General features: G+C 33.5%; 2 protein-coding genes across 3 annotated transcripts in view; one reads left to right on the forward strand and one right to left on the reverse strand.

The window, feature by feature from the left end:
• Window positions 1-494, reverse strand: part of LOC148952241 (N-acetylglucosamine transporter UNC93A-like) — a 114,136-nt gene extending 113,642 nt beyond the window's left edge. For both annotated transcript variants that reach the window (XM_089088891.1, XM_089088890.1), the window contains exon 1: window positions 418-494. In XM_089088891.1, coding sequence (XP_088945017.1) covers window positions 418-420 — 3 coding nt within the window. In that variant the 5' untranslated portion in view covers window positions 421-494. The remainder of the gene's footprint in view (window positions 1-417) is intronic.
• Window positions 495-13,528: 13,034 nt separating this feature from the next.
• Window positions 13,529-14,981, forward strand: LOC148952242 (pyruvate dehydrogenase [acetyl-transferring]-phosphatase 1, mitochondrial-like). Its single transcript, XM_089088892.1, is given in 1 exon segment — window positions 13,529-14,981. A coding segment is annotated over 1 exon segment (1,242 nt). The 3' UTR covers window positions 14,771-14,981.
• Window positions 14,982-18,160: the final 3,179 nt, after the last annotated feature.

Here is an 18,160-nt window from a genome sequence, read left to right on the forward strand (position 1 = left end):
TGATTTTTAGTTTTTCCAAGTATGTCCAATTTTTACAACAAGATAGAGATTTGAGAAGACTGAGATTCTTCTGATAGCTGCACCGAAATACTAAAAATAAAAATAATAAGTTAAACAAGACGGAATTATATAATAAAACCGAAATGAAGCAAGATATCAAATCATAATTTTTATGATCAGTGATAAACATGCAAAAACAATGTTGCCAACAGCAAAAAATAAAAATAATGGGCTTTGGGTATCATTCTAGAAAGCACCTTATAAAGAGTCAATTTCAGTGGATAATTTATGTTTAGTTTGCAATAACAACTAAAGAGTGGAATAGGAGATTAGGAAGTTTAAGAGAAAACGGAGATCAAAGCTTCCGAAGGTCACCTATCAGTTCGCATTGATGGGAATATAAATGTACAAACTTACCATTGCAGGCCCTTTAAGATTTTTCCAACTTAAACTGAAATATAAAATTACTGTATCAGTGTATGTTTGCTATTTTTGTTTCTCTTCGAAGTTTTAACGATAAGAGGTGTTATTTAAGTTTATTATGCCAATTTAGTTGCTTTGATCTATTAACACGCAAAAGCATATTTTGATAACGTTTCTTTTAATAGTGTCCAAAGTTCAAAACTTATAAAAGGTTCTAAATGCAGTAGGTTATGGCAAGGCCAAACATTAACGTAAATACAGGGTGAGGGCAAGTTAACTGTTTGTGCCAAATAGGAGCAGAGGGCTGTTCTTCAGTTATGTTTTTGGTGAAGATACAAATAAGGTATTTTCAAAATATAGGGGATGGATTTATTTTTTGACCCTTTTTTCAATTAAAAATTGAAAAAAAATTCTTGAAAATCTAGGGAGGGGATAAACGTCTCCCTGCTCCTATTTGGTACAAACATTTAATCGTAAATGAGAACTTAAACAATATGAACTTCATAATCAGAGGCAACGCTATAGCGTTGCCTATACTAAAGGCCATATGGCTCCAATGTTTTATTATTATTTTTTGTTTTTTTTTCCCAGAGGCACTTCATATGGAAGGGGTCATTGTATAAACTTCAAAGGGGGCTCATTCGATTGGAAATCGAGACTTTTAGTTCGCTTTTGAATATTTGAAAATGATTGGAGGGCACCTTCCCCCCGCCCCCCACACGCCAATCATTTCCCGAAACGCACCCAATCAAAATTGTGAGATAGCCATTTTTTTCAGTGTAGTCCATTTCCAAATAGAAAATATGTTTTTGAGGAGGACACTCCCCCAGATCCCTCAGGGCAAGGGTTTTAAGTTATGCCCTGGGGGCATATCAGGTTTTTATAGAAGGCGTTTGTCGTAGAAACTTCAAAACAGGCTCATTCGATTGGAAATTCAAAGGGCTAGTGCCTTTTTTAATAGTCGAAAGTGATTGGAGGGCAACTAGCCCCCCCCCCCCACGCCCATTATTTCCCCAAACACATCCAGTCAAAATTTTGACATAGCCATTTTGTTCAGCGTAGTTGATTTCCAAATAGAAAATATGATTTTGAGGAGGACACTCCCCCACAACCCTCAGGGCAAGGGTTTTAAGTTATGCCCTGGGGGCATATAAGAACGATGTATCTAAGGTTTTTATATAAGGCATTGTCGTAGAAACTTCAAAAAGTCTCATTCGATTGGAAATTCAAAGGGCTAGTGCCATTTTTAACAGTCGAAAGCGAGTGTAGGGAAACTAGCCCGCCTCCTTACGCCCATCATTTCCCCAAACACATCCAATAAAAATTTTGAGATAGCCATTTTGTTCAGCGTAGTTAACTTCCAGATAGCAAATATGTTTTTGAGGAGGACACTGACCCACAATCTTCAGGGCAAGGGTTTTAAGATATATCCTTGGGACATATAAGGTTTTTATAGAAGGTGTTGTCGTAGAAACTTCAAAAAAGGCTCATTCGATTGGAAATTCAAATGGCTAGTGCACTTTTTGATAGTCGAGTGATTGGAGGGCGACGAGCCCCCTCCCCCCCACGCCCATAATTTATACAAACACATCCAATCAAAATTTTGAGATAGCCATTTTGTTCAGCGTAATTGATTTACGTATTGATTGAACTGTTGACACGGTTAGAATCCCCCATCAATTTTTACCAAAATTGCTTCTGAAGCTCCCTGTAGTGTTGAGACAATTTTATAATGGGCTCTTTGTCTTTGAGACTCTCAGTTGACGCTGAGACTCGCAGTATTACATTTTTGGCATGAAGCGTTCATAAATCGCAATCTTTACATGAACGTCTGGCGGGAAAGAGCTCTTCTTTAGATTTTCTTTTTAATTAATCAATGGAGGTTTTGAGACGATCTTAAGAAGTTATTTTGAATTCTAAATTGCTTTTTTTGGTTTACGTTTATAATTTCTATGCTAATATTGCCATTTTCAGGCTTAAAGATCCTGTGAATGCAAAACGTTGCAATCCTGTTCTATCATGGAAAGATAGTTCAATAAAGGTCAAACTAGCCTACACTTAACTTTTTAGGACCATTTCTTCATTACGATTACATGAGAAATCGAAAAAAGGACTACAAATTTGCTATTTGTACTGAACTACAGCAAGAAAAATCACAAAAATTGAACTGACTACCTTCCCAAGGAAACTTACAGGCAGGAAAATTTACCCGAAAAGTTTTTTCACGTGATCAGACGACGTTTTACAATGGCTATGTTCTGCCTTAAAACTACTTTTTAAGGATGTTATTTTTTTATTATATTTTTTCTTTGCTTAGGGCTATTAGTAGTAAAGCATTAATAGAAATAGCCAGTGATTGCATAATATGCCTTACCACGGGGCAGTCACCTATGGATTCTACGAGTGATTGCGTAATATGACTTACCAGGGTCAGTCACCTATTACTACGAACGGTACATGCCTTACAAGACGGGTTTCTGGGGTAACACCCATTTTTTTGGGGTCAATCAGAGAGAGCGGTGGTTACTCCATGTTACCAGTGCTGATTTCACACCTACATGGCTTACCAGTGCTGATTTGACGCCTACATGGCTTACCAGTGCTGATTTCACGCCTACATGGCTTACCAGTGCTGATTTCATGGATTCATTGGCTTACCAGGGTCAGTCACCTATTACTACGAACGGTCCATGCCATACCAGACGGGTTTCTGGCCCATTTTGCGTCTTGTTTAGCTGCCAATATATATCAATTATTTTTTTTTGTTGTCACTATTCTAGTTTTTTCTAAACCAGTATTTGCTTGCCTGTATAGGACCATGCTATTTGCTAGAGGTAAAGAATACCTCCTCGACAGACATATTTTTTTAATGTATTTTATAGCTATTACCAAAACGTCTAGCATAAAGAGCAAGGTATTTCGGAGGGGGCAGCTCGCTTCATATACGGGATAATTTGCATTCGTATTAGTTTTTAATGATGTTCCTTATTTCCAGTTGAAAATGCTTATTTTTTTATTTAATTGTGATGAAAAGTTAAAGTCTAGCATAAAGAGCAAGGTATTTAGGAGGGTGCAGTTCACTTCATATACCAGATAATTTCTGTTTGTCTTAGTTTTAATGATGCTCCTTATTCCTTGTGGAAAATGCTTATTTATTAGAAGTCACCTCTTGCTTTCACAGTGGAGAAATTTCATTCAAAAAATTATGAAAAAATTGTAAGTAAGTAACAATGTCTGGGGACCGGAACTTCTCAAATAATAAATCACAGGAACCTAACACCCACGAAAATCTAAAAAACTAGGTCTGAAAACCCAAACAGCTAATTAACTTTCCTAATTCATGATTTCAAGCACGTCAATGAAAATTGAAAGGCTTAAAATATATGGAATTTGTATAAGCTGTAATGGGCAAAAATTATTACTTCACGATCGATCTTATATACATAAAGATAATGTATTAAAAAGACCGTCAAATTTTTTTTTTTCTGTGTAAGCCCGTGCTACTTCTATGGTAAGCACCATTTATCAGATAGCTAAGAAGGGTTCAGTTAAATGAGGGTTCAGTTAAAGAGGGTTCAGTTGCATGGGGGATTCAGAAGCTTAGGATTCAGTTAAAGAATACCTCCTCGACAGATATATTTTTTTTAATGTATTTTATAGCTATTACCAAAACGTCTAGCATAAAGAGCAAGGTATTTCGGAGGGGACAGCTCGCTTCATATACGGGATAATTTGCATTCGTCTTAGTTTTTAATGATGTTCCTTATTTCCAGTTGAAAATGCTTATTTTTTAATTTAATTGGGATGAAAAGTTAAAGTCTAGCATAAAGAGCAAGGTATTTAGGAGGGTGCAGTTCACTTCATATACCGGATAATTTCTATTTGTCTTAGTTTTAATGATGCTCCTTATTCCTTGTTGAAAATGCTTATTTTTTACAGAAAATTAACTGAGGTATTGGACCTTTCATTTATACCGAACAAAAAAAAATAACTAGTTGAAGATGTGTTTAAATTCTTCATCAACATAAAACCATAACGGATATAGCCCTAGCTAGTTAAAACTGCGCATAAATTCTTGATTTCTTTAAAAATTACTGAATTTCAAAATCAAAATGAATTTTGCATTTAATACTTTTCGTTTAAACTTAAAATATGCTAAAAGAAGGTTCTCGTGAAACTATTGCAGTTTCTATAAAAATGATTGAATTACAAAATCAAAATTAAATTGCATTTACTACTTTTCGTTTAAACTATTGCAGTTTCTATAAAAATTTGAAAGCTAAAAGTTAAAAAGCTGCTCACCAAGTTTAGCGAAATAAAAGCGTCTATTTGCGTTCCACTTCATGATTCAAATTGTAAGAAGGAACTGAACACACATCACTCCATTTTTAAGGAATTTTATACGTTATATCTTGGAAAGTAAAAGAAATTAAGCCCCTTCTTATCAGATTCAAACGCTTAATATCCCCAAGAATATGCGGTAACGGTTAATTATTACGAAAATCATAAGGGAGAGGAATCTATATCTTGGAAATTAAAAGAAATTAAGCCTCTTCTTATCAGATTCAAACGCTTAATACCCCAAGCATATGCGATTCAAATTTCACTTTAAAGTGTTAACGTATCTGATGAAATAATTTAAGTCCATTTTCAGAATTCCTATCAAGTCGAACAATAAAGCAAAAACGAAAACAACTACAAAAAAAACCCTAATTTTAAACAGTTTTTGGGAAACAAGGTGAAAGTAAAGTGCAACTCGTCCGAAAATAACCATAACTCTAAAAACAGAATTCTAATAATTATAGATACATGAAAATTATTGGCTTTATACGCTGATTCCAAATAAATAAATTTCCTTAGTTTTAATTTTATCCGTCAAAAGCTAAAACCTTGAGAATATTAAGCCTTTAAGAAAAAAACAAAATCTTTAGTCATTAAGAAATTTCAACGACCATCCTGTTTCAGAATTCCTATCAAGTCGAATAATAAAGCATAAACGAAAACAACTACAAAAAAAAACAACCTAATTGTAAACAGTTTTTGGGAAACAAGGTGAAAGTAAAGTGCAACTCGTCCGAAAGTAACCATAACTCTAAAAACAGAATTTTAATAATTATAGATACATAAAATGATTGGCTTTATACGTTGATTCCAAATACATAAATTTCCTTAGGTTTAATGTTATCCGCCAAAAGCTAAGACCTTGAGAATATTAAGCCCTTTAGAAGAAAAACAAAATATTTAGTTATTAATAAATTTCAACGACCATCCAGTTTCAGAATTCCTATCAAGTCGAACAATAAAGCAAAAATGAAAACAACTACAAAAAACCCTAATTTTAATACAACCTGATTTTAAAAAGTTTTTGGGAAACAAGGTTAAAGTAAAGTGCAACTCGTCCGAAAGTAACCATAACTCTAAAAACAGAATTTTAATAATTATAGATACATGAAAATGATTGGCCTTATACGCTGAAAACTAAAACCTTGAGAATATTAAGCCCTTTAGAAGAAAAACAAAATATAGAAGAAAAACAAAATATAGAAGAAAAACAAAATCTTTAGTCATTAAGAAATTTCAACGACCATCCTGTTTCAGAATTCTTATCAAGTCGAACAATAAAGCAAAAACGAAAACAAATACAAAAAAAACAACCTAATTTTAAACGGTTTTTGGGAAACAAGGTGAAAGTAAAGTGCAACTCGTCCGAAAGTAACCATAACTCTAAAAACAGAATTTTAATTATTATACATACATGAAAATGATTGGCTTTATACGCTGATTCCAAATACGTAAATTTCCTTAGGTTTAATGTTATCCACCAAAAGCTAAAACCTTGAGAATATTAAGCCCTTTAGAAGAAAAACAAAATCTTTAGTCATTAAGAAATTTCAACGACCATCCTGTTTCAGAATTCCTATCAAGTCGAACAATAAAGCAAAAACGAAAGTCCCTTCATTCCTCCATTTCTGAGAGCAGGGGAGGGGGTTTAATTTTGGAGTGAATTGGTTTTTAAACAGTTCATGATAAAAATGCCTTTCCTTGGCACCTTTCCAAACAAGCGGGGATTCCCCAGGAGGGGGTTTAATTTTGGAGGGATTTGGTCTCTAAACAGTTCATGATAAAAAATGATAGTTTCATTTTTTAAGGTTAATTTAGATGAGGTTATGTGCGCGCGCACGGTACTTACCACCATTCTCCTCCTCAGAAACTTCAGAAAGACGCAATACCCATATTTATGCAGAAGCATTTCTAGTCGTATGTTTACCAGGATATTGAATAAGTACCATTTTTCACCCTACCCACAAAACTCAAGTCCTCCTAGCATTTTTTAAACTAAATACTTACCTTAATTCTCCCCGCCCCAGATTTAGTATTTAGTTTAAAAAATGCTAGGAGGACTTGAGTTTTGTGGGTGGTGCGAAAAATGGTACTTATTCAATATCCTGGTAAACATACGACTAGAAAAGCTTCAGCATAAATTTGGGTCTTGCGTATTTCTGAACTTTTTGAGGAGGGGAAGGAAGGTAAGTATTTAGTTTATAAAATGCTAGGTGGACTTGAGTTTGGTGGGTGGTGTGAACAATGATACTTATTCAATTTCCCGTTGAAAGACCTAACAAAAATGTTTCAGAATAAACAGGGGTACTGTGGCTTTCGTAACTTCCTGGGGAGGGGAGAATGGATGGAATTGAGAAGTTATTATAATGTTAGGAAAACCTGAATTTCATAGGTGGGGTGAAAAAAGGCACTTATTCAATATACTGGTAAACAAACAACTAAAAATACTTCAGCATAAATATGGGTATTGCGTCTTTCTGAACTTCCTGGGGAGGGGGGGGGGGGGGATGGAGTTAAGTATTTTACTGATCCGAATAAAACCGATACCGATACCATTCCTCCTTCTCACTCGGGGTCAGTTGACGTCTCAATATCCGGTAAAAATTGCATATTCCACTCGTTCTCCACACCTCATAATATCCATCATGAGTGATATAGTGGGAGTCATCGATCTTAGGTTCCCGATCTAGACATGAAAATTAAAAGGCTTAAAATATATGGAATTTGTATAAGCTATAATGGGCAAAAATTATTCCTTCACGGTCGATCTTATATACATAAAGATAATGTATTAAAAAGACCGTAAAAAAATTTTTTTTCAGTGTAAGCCCGTGATACTTCTATGGTAAGCACCATTTAGCAGATAGCTAAGGAGGGTTCAGTTACATGAGGGTTCAGTTAAAGAGGGTTCAGTTGCATAAAGGATTCAGAAGCTTGGGATTCAGTTAAAGAATACCTCCTCGACAGATATATTTTTTTAATGTATTTGATAGCTATTACCAAAATGTCTAGCATAATGAGCAAGGTATTTCGGAGGGGGCAGCTCGCTTCATATACGGGATAATTTGCATTCGTCTTAGTTTTTAATGATGTTCCTTATTTCCAGTTGAAAATGCTTATTTTTTAATTTAATTGGGATGAAAAGTTAAAGTCTAGCATAAAGAGCAAGGTATTTAGGAGGGTGCAGTTCACTTCATATACCGGATAATTTCTATTTGTCTTAGTTTTAATGATGCTCCTTATTCCTTGTTGAAAATGCTTATTTTTTAGAAGTCACCTCTTGCATACACAATGGATAAATTTCATTCAAAAAATTATGAAAAAATTGTAAGTAAGTAACAATGTCTGGGGACCGGAACTTCTCAAATAATAAATCCCAGGAACCTAACACCCACGAAAATCTAAAAAACTAGGTCTGAAAACCCAAACAGCTAATTAACTTTTCTAATTCATGGTTTCAGGCACGTCAATGAAAATTAAAAGGCTTAAAATATATAGAATTTGTATAAGCTGTAATGGGCAAAAATTATTACTTCACGATCGATCTTATATACATAAAGATAATGTATTAAAAAGACCGTCAAAAATTTTTTTTTCAGTGTAAGCCCGTGCAACTTCTATGGTAAGCACCATATATCAGATAGCTAAGGAGGGTTCAGTTAAATGAGGGTTCAGTTAAAGAGGGTTCAGTTGCATGGGGGATTCAGAAGCTTAGGATTCAGTTAAAGAATACCTCCTCGACAGATATATTTTTTTTAATGTATTTTATAGCCATTACCAAAACGTCTAGCATAAAGAGCAAGGTATTTCGGAGGGAACAGCTCACTTCATATACGGGATAATTTCCATTTGTATTAGATCTTAACGATGCCCCTTATTTCCTGTTGAAAATTCTTATTTTTAAATTGAATTGGGAAGAGAAGTCAAAGCCTTGCATAAGAAGAAATGTAGTTAGGAGAGTGTAGTTCGCTTGATATACCGGATAGTTTCTATTTGTCTTAGTTTTAATGATGCTCCTTATTCCTGGTTGAAAATGCTTATTTATTAGAAGTCACCTCTTGCATTCACAGTGGAGAAATTTCATTCAAAAAATTATGAAAAAATTGTAAGTAAGTAACAATGTCTGGGGACCGGAACTTCTCAAATAATAAATCCCAGGAACCTAAAACCCACGAAAATCTAAAAAACTAGGTCTGAAAACCCAAACAGCTAATTAACTTTTCTAATTCATGATTTCAGGCACGTCAAATCACGAAATCTAAAAAATCTAGGTCTGAAAACCCTTTGTGTGTGTGTGTTCCGACTCTTGCATAAGAAAACCTTAAAATTTAGTAAATTGTCAAACGATGTCAAAATGTAACCTCTTAGTTTAACTGAGGTATTGGACCTTTCATTTATACCGAACAAAAAAAAACTAGTTGAAGATGTGTTTAACTTCTTCATCAACATAAAACCATAACGGATATAAAACCATAGCCTTAGCTAGTTAAAACTGCGCATAAATTCTTGATTTCTTTAAAAATGACTGAATTTCAAAATCAAAATGAATTTTGCATTTAATACTTTTCGTTTAAACTTAAAATATGCTAAAAGAAGGTTTTCGTGAAACTATTGCAGTCTCTATAAAAATGACTGAATTACAAAATCAAAATTAAATTGCATTTGCTACTTTTCGTTTAAACTATTGCAGTTTCTATAAAAATTTGAAAGCTAAAAGTTAAAAAGCTGTTCACCAAGTTTAGCGAAATAAAAGCGTCTATTTGCGTTCCACTTCATGATTCGAATTGTAGGAAGGAACTGAACACACATCACTCCATTTTTAAGGCATTTTATACGTTATATCTTGGATATTAAAAGATATTAAGCCCCTTCTTATCAGATACAAACGCTTAATATCCACAAGCATATGTGGTAACGGTTAATTATTACGAAAATCATAAGGGAGAGGAATCTGTATCTTGGAAATTAAAAGAAATTGAGTCTCTTCTTATCAGATTCAAACGCTTAATACCCCAAGCATATGCGATTCAAATTTCACTTTAGAGTGCTAACGTATCTGATGAAATAATTTAAGTCCAGTTTCAGAATTCCTATCAAGTCGAACAATAAAGCAAAAACGAAAACAACTACAAAAAAAACCCTAATTTTAAACAGTTTTTGGGAAACAAGGTGAAAGTAAAGTGCACCTCGTCCGAAAGTAACCATCACTCTAAAAACATAATTTTCGTAATTATAGATACATGATAATGATTGGCTTTATACACTGAGTCCACATAAATAAATTTCCTTAGGTTTAATGTTATCCGTCAAAAACAAAAACCTTGAGAACATTAAGCCTTTTAGAAGAAAAAAAATCTTTAGTCATTAAGAAAATTCAACGACCATCCTGTTTCATAATTCCTATGAAGTCGAAAAGTAAAGTAAAAACAACAACAATTACAAAAAAAAACAACCTAATTTTAAACAGTTTTTGGGAAACAAGGTGAAAGTAAAGTGCAACTCGTCCGAAAGTAACCATAGCTCTAAAAAAAGAATTTTAATAATTATAGATACATAAAATTATTTGATTTATACGTTGATTCCAAATACATAAATTCCCGTAGGTTTAATATTATCCGCCAAAAGCTAAGACCTTGAGAATATTAAGCCCTTTAGAAGAAAAACAAAATCTTTAGTTATTAAGAAATTTCAACGTCCATCCAGTTTCAGAATTCCTATCAAGTCGAACAATAAAGCAAAAACGAAAACAACTACAAAAAACCCTAATTTTGATACAACCTAATTTTAAACAGTTTTTGGGAAACAAGGTGAAAGTAAAGTGCAACTCGTCCGAAAGTAACCATAACTCTAAAAACAGAATTTTAATAATTATAGATACATGAAAATGATTGGCCTTATACGCTGAAAACTAAAACCTTGAGAATATTAAGCCCTTTAGAAGAAAAACAAAATATAGAAGAAAAACAAAATATAGAAGAAAAACAAAATCTTTAGTCATTAAGAAATTTCAACGACCATCCTGTTTCAGAATTCCTATCAAGTCGAACAATGAAGCAAAAACGAAAACAACTACAAAAAAAAAACCTAATTTTAAACAGTTTTTGGGAAACAAGGTGAAATTAAAGTGCAACTCGTCCGAAAGTAACCATAACTCTAAAAACAGAATTTTTATAATTATAGATACATGAAAATGATTGGCTTTATACGTTGATTCCAAATACCTAAATTTCCTTAGGTTTAATGTTATCCACCAAAAGCTAAAACCTTGAGAATATTAAGCCCTTTAGAAGAAAAACAAAATCTTTAGTCATTAAGAAATTTCAACGACCATACTGTTTCAGAATTCCTATCAAGTCGAACAATAAAGCAAAAACGAAAGTCCCTTCATTCCTCCATTTCTGAGAGCAGGGGAGGGGGTTTAATTTTGAGGGGAATTGGTCTCTAAACAGTTCATGATAAAATGCCTTTCCTTGGCACCTTTCCAAACAAGCGGGGATTCCCCAGGAGGGGGTTTAATTTTGGAGGGAATTGGTCTCTAAACAGTTCATGATAAAAAAAGATAGTTTCATTTTTTTAAGGTTAATTTAGATGAGGTTATGTGCGCGCGCACATAACCTCATCTAAATTAATCTTAAAAAAATGAAACTATTTTCAGACCTAAAACAAAATTTGACGAATTAAAAAATCTAAAAACCAAACAACAAGGAAAAATCTACAACAGAACAAAATTAAAATGAATAGCATTAATAATCTTAAAAACCAGAAAAAAAATGAATTCAAAAGCGAGCCATTCCCCAATGTCTACGATTAACAAAAATAATGGTACTTTGAAAAATATACATGATTGTTTTTACGTTAGATGGTCAAGCTATATTACATGTTTGGTCTCCCCATTTATAGCCTAATTTGACGCAATCTATGTTTCATGCAACCTTTTACCTTGAAGAATATGCATGATTTTTTTTTACGTCAAGCTGTTTCCCAATCTCAGCCAAGGCATGTAAAAAAGCAGTTGGGCTTGGATCCCGTTTTGTAAAATGTTGGGATTTTTACTTTTATGTCTATGATTTTCTAAAAAGTTAAATGACTAGCTTGCTGCTTTACAAACTACTCCCCCAACCCTAAATGTCTTGCTCTTGTAAAAGAAAAAAAAAACACTGCATGACTTTACGTCCCTTCCTACCAAAGATAAAAGTCTGTATTTGCCGTTTTGTTTTTGCCAAAAGACCGTCTCAAAATTTTGTATAATTTACAGTTTAGGCTGGACTGCTGGGAATATGGAAGACTTATAAAATTGGGAAATCAACCCATATTTTGACTTAAAATAAAATGGGTTCTCATACAATAAAATAAAGAAAAAAATAGTTAAAATACCCAAGTTTCTATTCAGGGAAAAAATTTGGTAGACAGAGAAGCTATGATTGTATTTTGGAATTCAGTGTAAAATTATTTTAATAGTAATGTAGTTTTGTGTAAGGAGCTAAAAAATGATTGAATATTTGTAGATAGACTGATTTTGTCGTTTTTTGTAATAATTCCTTCAAAAGGCATCATTAATATATCAAATATATGCTTTCCATAGTATTGTTTTCGCTCAAAGTTGGACTAGAGCATTCTTGCACAGCTTTTTCCATTGTATATTCTAATTTTAATAAGGATCATTTTTGGGGGGGGGGGATCAGTCTATGATTAGTCAAGTTTTTTGACTTTTCACATTCCAATATTGCGATTTTTGTTTAAAGAACACTCCTCGTAAAAAAAAGTTTCTGAAGACCATTTTTGGTGGATAGCTTGCAGTGGGAAAGCGTTGTTGATAGTACCCAATCGCCGGACGAAGCACTCCAATTAATATTCCTTCCTGCTAGTTCCTGGTGAAAGCAAACGGTAAGAACGGAGTTGTAACGTAGTACCCTCATTGCCTAAACTTTGGTAGATATTACAATGGCAACTTCCTCAGAGGGAGGGTAAAGCATGAAACTGTAGGGTACTGACATAGCTGTAACGTCAAAACGCTTTTTAAAAGAGTGATGTCCTGTGATTTGATTAACTCAGCACTTGATCGAACTAAGAAACCAACTAGTGAGGACTTCTGACCAACACCAGAAGTTGATAACCTTCTTTACTCCTTCTTTATTTCTTCTTTTTATTGCTTCCATTCAAATAATTGTTGAATAGCATACATACCCCTCCCTCCTCCCACGTTGATTATTGAAGTTCACAATCTGTTGTGGGCCAAATTGGGCATTAAAAATAAACATAGATTCCTTGCAAAAATCTAGTTTTGACGTAGATGTACCGTATATGGTTATGAGCCCTTCTCTATTGATTGGTGGTATTAGTGCGAAAAAAAGTATTTGAAATCATTTTGTACAACCAAATAACTTTCATCTTCAATCTTGTTGAACTTGTTTACGTAATGAAGCTGGCAATATATTATGTGTCTATTTTCGCTAAGATACTTAGCCTGGGAGTACGCGCTACTGAAAAATGAAAGACTAACTATCCTGAATACTCTCGGCTACCTTTTTGGGATATGTTTTCCGAGTGTTTTTTTTTTAAACTGATTCGTAAAAAATATTTCTATCCTGTTAGCTTGTCTCCTGTTACCTCTACTCGGCAAGTCTTGTCAATACTATATCAAACTTGTATTGTTTGGTAAAAAGATAATGTTATTTGATCTTCTTTTGAGTATACTGTACTGTGTATATTACTTTTAGCGAATGTGATTTTAGCCAAGTTTATAACTGTGTATTTGTTTCCAGGTATGCTTTTTGGTGTTTTTGATGGGCATGGAGGTCCTTCCTGTGCTCAAGTACTTGCAAAACGGATTTTCCCTTATATTGCAACTGCACTGACCCACAGTAGAAAGCTGCGAAGCTTTTTCAGTCAAGAACATTCTAAGGACATAAGAGATGAGTTTCTGGAAGATGTTGCGGATACTGTAGATTTGGTACCAGACCTTCATGAGCTCTATACTCTTATCCTGTTGAAATATGTTGCTGAAAAAAGGAAGGATGATTCAACATTGCTCGAAGCTATTGAGTTTGATGGCACAAGTGTTGTAAATTCTACTATTGGAGACGATGAGATAAATGATGTTGCTGCATCGTTAGAAGAGGCATTTCTAAGGCTGGATGACGATTTAAGCAAAGAGGCTTTAGCATAAAGAAAAGATCAGAACGTTGCTCTAGCCACAATGACTGTTGCTATGTCTGGCGCTGTGAGTAGCGTGGCTCACGTTCATTACAATATTCTTTCTGTTGCTAATGTTGGTGATTGCCAAGCTGTTCTAGCTACACTAGGGGAAGACGGTAGATGGGTGACAGCCAAATTGTCTTCCGAGCATACAGTTGAGAACTCAGGTGAGCTTAACCGACTCTTTTCTGAGCACCCTCCCAAAGAAAAAGATTCGATTATTGTTATGGATCGACTTCTTGGTCAGTTAATGCCTTTGCGTGCCTTTGGTGACTTTCGATTTAAATGGGAGAAAGCAGTGATACAAGAACATTCTTTACCTTATTTCAGCAACAAAGCTGTACCTCCTAACTACCACACGCCTCCTTATTTGACAGCCCGGCCAGAGATAATGCAGCGTCATCTTTCTAACAATGATAAATTCCTTATTTTGGCAACAGATGGTCTTTGGGACCAACTGACACCTTCACAGGCCGTAAAGCTAGTTGGGGAGCATATGTTAGGGCATGAAGCCCTAGGACCTCTTATTTTACCTCCTACTGACGTTTCACTAGGTGCAGTGCATGATCTCTTTCTTAAGCGAAGAGAAAACTTGTCTAAACGCCCAGAAGATGTGAACGTTGCCACTCATTTATTGTGTCATGCCTTAGCAGGCACTCTTGACCACGATAGGTTGGCACAGCTTTTAACTATGCCTGAAGATATAGTTCGACACTTCAGGGATGACATATCAATCATAGTTGTATATTTTGACTCAGAGTATCTCCTGAAGTACCCCTTTCATGCTGAGATTACAGCACAATTAGCTTAAACCTTCCATTCTTCTGCTACAAAATGGATTGCAAGTGATAACCTACAATTTATTGGTGATAGCTATACCTTTTTTCAACTTAAAAAGTCTAGAAGTAGTGTATGCAAATTATGTTGGGTTCTTGAGGATGTGCACTCGTTATGTCTGACCTGAGTGACGGTTTCTAAATCCTGAGATTCTGGTAGGACTAAATATAAGCTTCTATTTGTTATGGAATGAATTGCAAGTGATGACACACAATTTATGTGCGGTAGTTGTATATTATTTAATGTAAAACGTGTAGAAGTGCTATATGTAAATGGTATTGCGTCATAAGAAAAAAGAAAAACTTCGTATGTTGCAGAATGTCTATATATATATATATATATATATATATATATATATATATATATATATATATATATATATATATATATATATATATATATATATATATATATATATATATATATATATATATAGAATATCTATATATATATATATATATATATATATATATATATATATATATATATATATATATATATATATATATATATATATATATATATATATATTTTTTTTTTTTTTTTTTTTTTTTTTTTTTTATATATATATATATATATATATATATATATATATATATATATTTTATTTTATTATATGTTGGTTTTTTTTTTTTTTTTTTTATTTTTTTTTTTTTTTTTTTTTATTGTGGTTTTTTTTTTTTTTTTGTGTTTAGTTTAGGTATGTTGTTTTTTATATAAAATTTTTTTTTTTTTTTATAATATATATATATATATATATATATATATATATATATATATATATATATATATGTATATATATATATATATATATATATATATATATATATATATATATATATATATATATATATATATATATATATATATATAGGCCTCGGAGGCGGGGAGAAATTCCCTTCATATGGAGGAGATGATCGTTTAATTTGGATAATTATACTTAATTTCCAAATGAAAATACTCTAAATGAGCTCTTTTTCTCGAAGCTTTGGTATACAAACGTAAAATTTTGTTTTAAAGAGTCAGCAATTAGGTATGGTATTGCTACTCACACTTAGAGAAACCCTGAGTATACTTTGGAAATGAACAAGAATTAAATGGAAAAAATAAGTGTTTTCAAATGAAAGTAAATAGCCACATTAAAACTTAAAAAAGCAGAAATTACCCGTATATTACGGGGTTGCCCCCTCTTCAACCCCCTCCCCCCACTAATTTGCTAAACTTTGACTTTTTGTCCCAATTCTTTAAGAATGACTGCTCAAACAGAAAGGCATTTGAATTAGAATAATAATTTTTTTTTTACAGCACTATAAAACTTTAGCGTAAAGAGCGTTAGGTTGAAGAAGGGACAATCCCTTGATATACGGAACAATTTCTGCTCGTTTTATGTCGCTCTTTACGTTTATTTGATAATTTTTTTTTTATTTAGTCTAGGTAGTAAAAAAAATTAAAGCTTAAATCACTTTTATTACATTCAGAAAGTAAAACCAAAGTCAGAATGAAAGAAAAACATATTCATATTGGATAATTCTCATAATTCTGGAATACATTTCAACTTTAAGGCTAAGTGTTGAATTTAATTATTTATTTGGATTTCTATCAAAACAAATTACGTTCTTTAACAATACTTTCATTCGGTCAATCTCAACATAAATTTAACCGACATTTAGCTTGCTAGTAACTCTATTCCTCGCCAAATCTGATTTTTGTTTTCTTTGAACTCCCTTGTCCATAGTGTAAAACCCTGCCCCTAAGATTAACTAAAGGGATCACAAAATTTAGAACAAAATCAGGATTACTAAAAACGTGCTCTGCTGAGCAAACCTAAAGGTCGGGAGTTTTTCTTAATTTATTAACTTTGTCTACAGAATTACGGAGTTTAATAAATCGTTCCCATATTCGTTGATGAGAAATGTCAATGTAAAATTTACCACAAGAAAACAGAATACAATAAAGTCTACTTCCTAGATTAACACAAGTTTTATGAAGGGTTCCCACGGCGTCATAAAGTTAATAGTTTTCTTTTCATGAAATTGGGTACCAAAAAGTTTGTCCCGATAACACAAGAATTCCACCTTTTTGACTTTATAGTAATTATTATAGCAAATAGTTGAATTAATTAGATGTGGAGCTAAGACAACCATCTTCTTAATCATTTTTTTCCTTTTAACATGTAAGCCTTAGATGAAAATATTTTTTTTTGGCTAACACGTTTTCTTTTACCAAGAAAAATATTTAAACAAGGATAAACTATTACATATACATATGTAATAGTTTTTTAGCCTACCCTTCATGTGAACTTGTCCGGAAATGGCTGATTTTATATTTCTTGAAAACGTATAGACGCTTCTTCAAAACTACTTAGATCAATTAAGTTAGAAAAAAATGAAATAATGAAAATAAAACAATTAATGGTTGCTTTCTCTGCTTTTCTTCTTGTAAGTTTTGAATGTTTCTGTAACAACGGCTACTACATCTGGCTCTAAAAAAGTTTCTTGCGGAGCGACTACGAGACTCAGGAATAGGCAGCTTTTGTAGTAAGTTAGCAGCTGGTACTATGCACGTGTCGTCAGGCCGAGGCCAACGAAAACTTGAGCATGGTCCATTTGGGTGCATAAACTTAGCTTCAACTTCGCCACTCTCCTCATCAATGCTTACAACACACCCCACCCACCAATCAGAGCCATACACACAGGCTACGTAGTCTCCCGAGTCCAGATCGGTTAAAAGGACGTTCTAGATATCTAACCGCAACACAATAAATTCTTCTCTTGGCAAGATAGTACCCAAATCCGATAAAACGCAAGCACTGATATTATTTTTGCCTTTGGGCCTAAAACTGTGAAATGACTGAGTTCCAGGAATAGTAATAGCTTTGTCAAAGCGGTCTTCGAGGCAACTTTCAAAGTTTTCATTAACGTTATTTGACGAAACGCAAAATACTGTAATGTTGGGTAGGGACTTATCTGCCCACTCATAAAGATCGTGTGCCTTAAGTATCTGATTGTCAAATGGCCTTTGCAAGCTGGCGTGAGCTGCTAGTCTTTTCACAGTACCGCCAATCCCATCACACGCATTCTTTCCATGACACGAAGCAAAGAAATTCCATTCAGCATCTAACCCAAAGTCACTGAAATGGCAGCTCAAATTTGCAAAGTTTTTTCTGTTTTTGTACTGGGATCCTGCACCGTCGCTGAAATAATAGATTTTGCAAAGGCTGGGAATCATAGCCTTAACGTGAAGCAATACGACTTTCAAAAAAGCGTGAACTGCAGCAGTGTTATGGTCCATGTGGTCGCTGATAACACACAAATTGTTGCTGAACAGGCTATCACCCCTACGCCAATATACCACAAACGGATGT

Source organism: Artemia sp. Qi Xiang Cuo, chromosome 5, assembly GCF_049724085.1.
Source record: "Artemia sp. Qi Xiang Cuo chromosome 5, ASM4972408v1, whole genome shotgun sequence".
In the NCBI taxonomy this organism is placed as follows: domain Eukaryota; kingdom Metazoa; phylum Arthropoda; class Branchiopoda; order Anostraca; family Artemiidae; genus Artemia; species Artemia sp. Qi Xiang Cuo.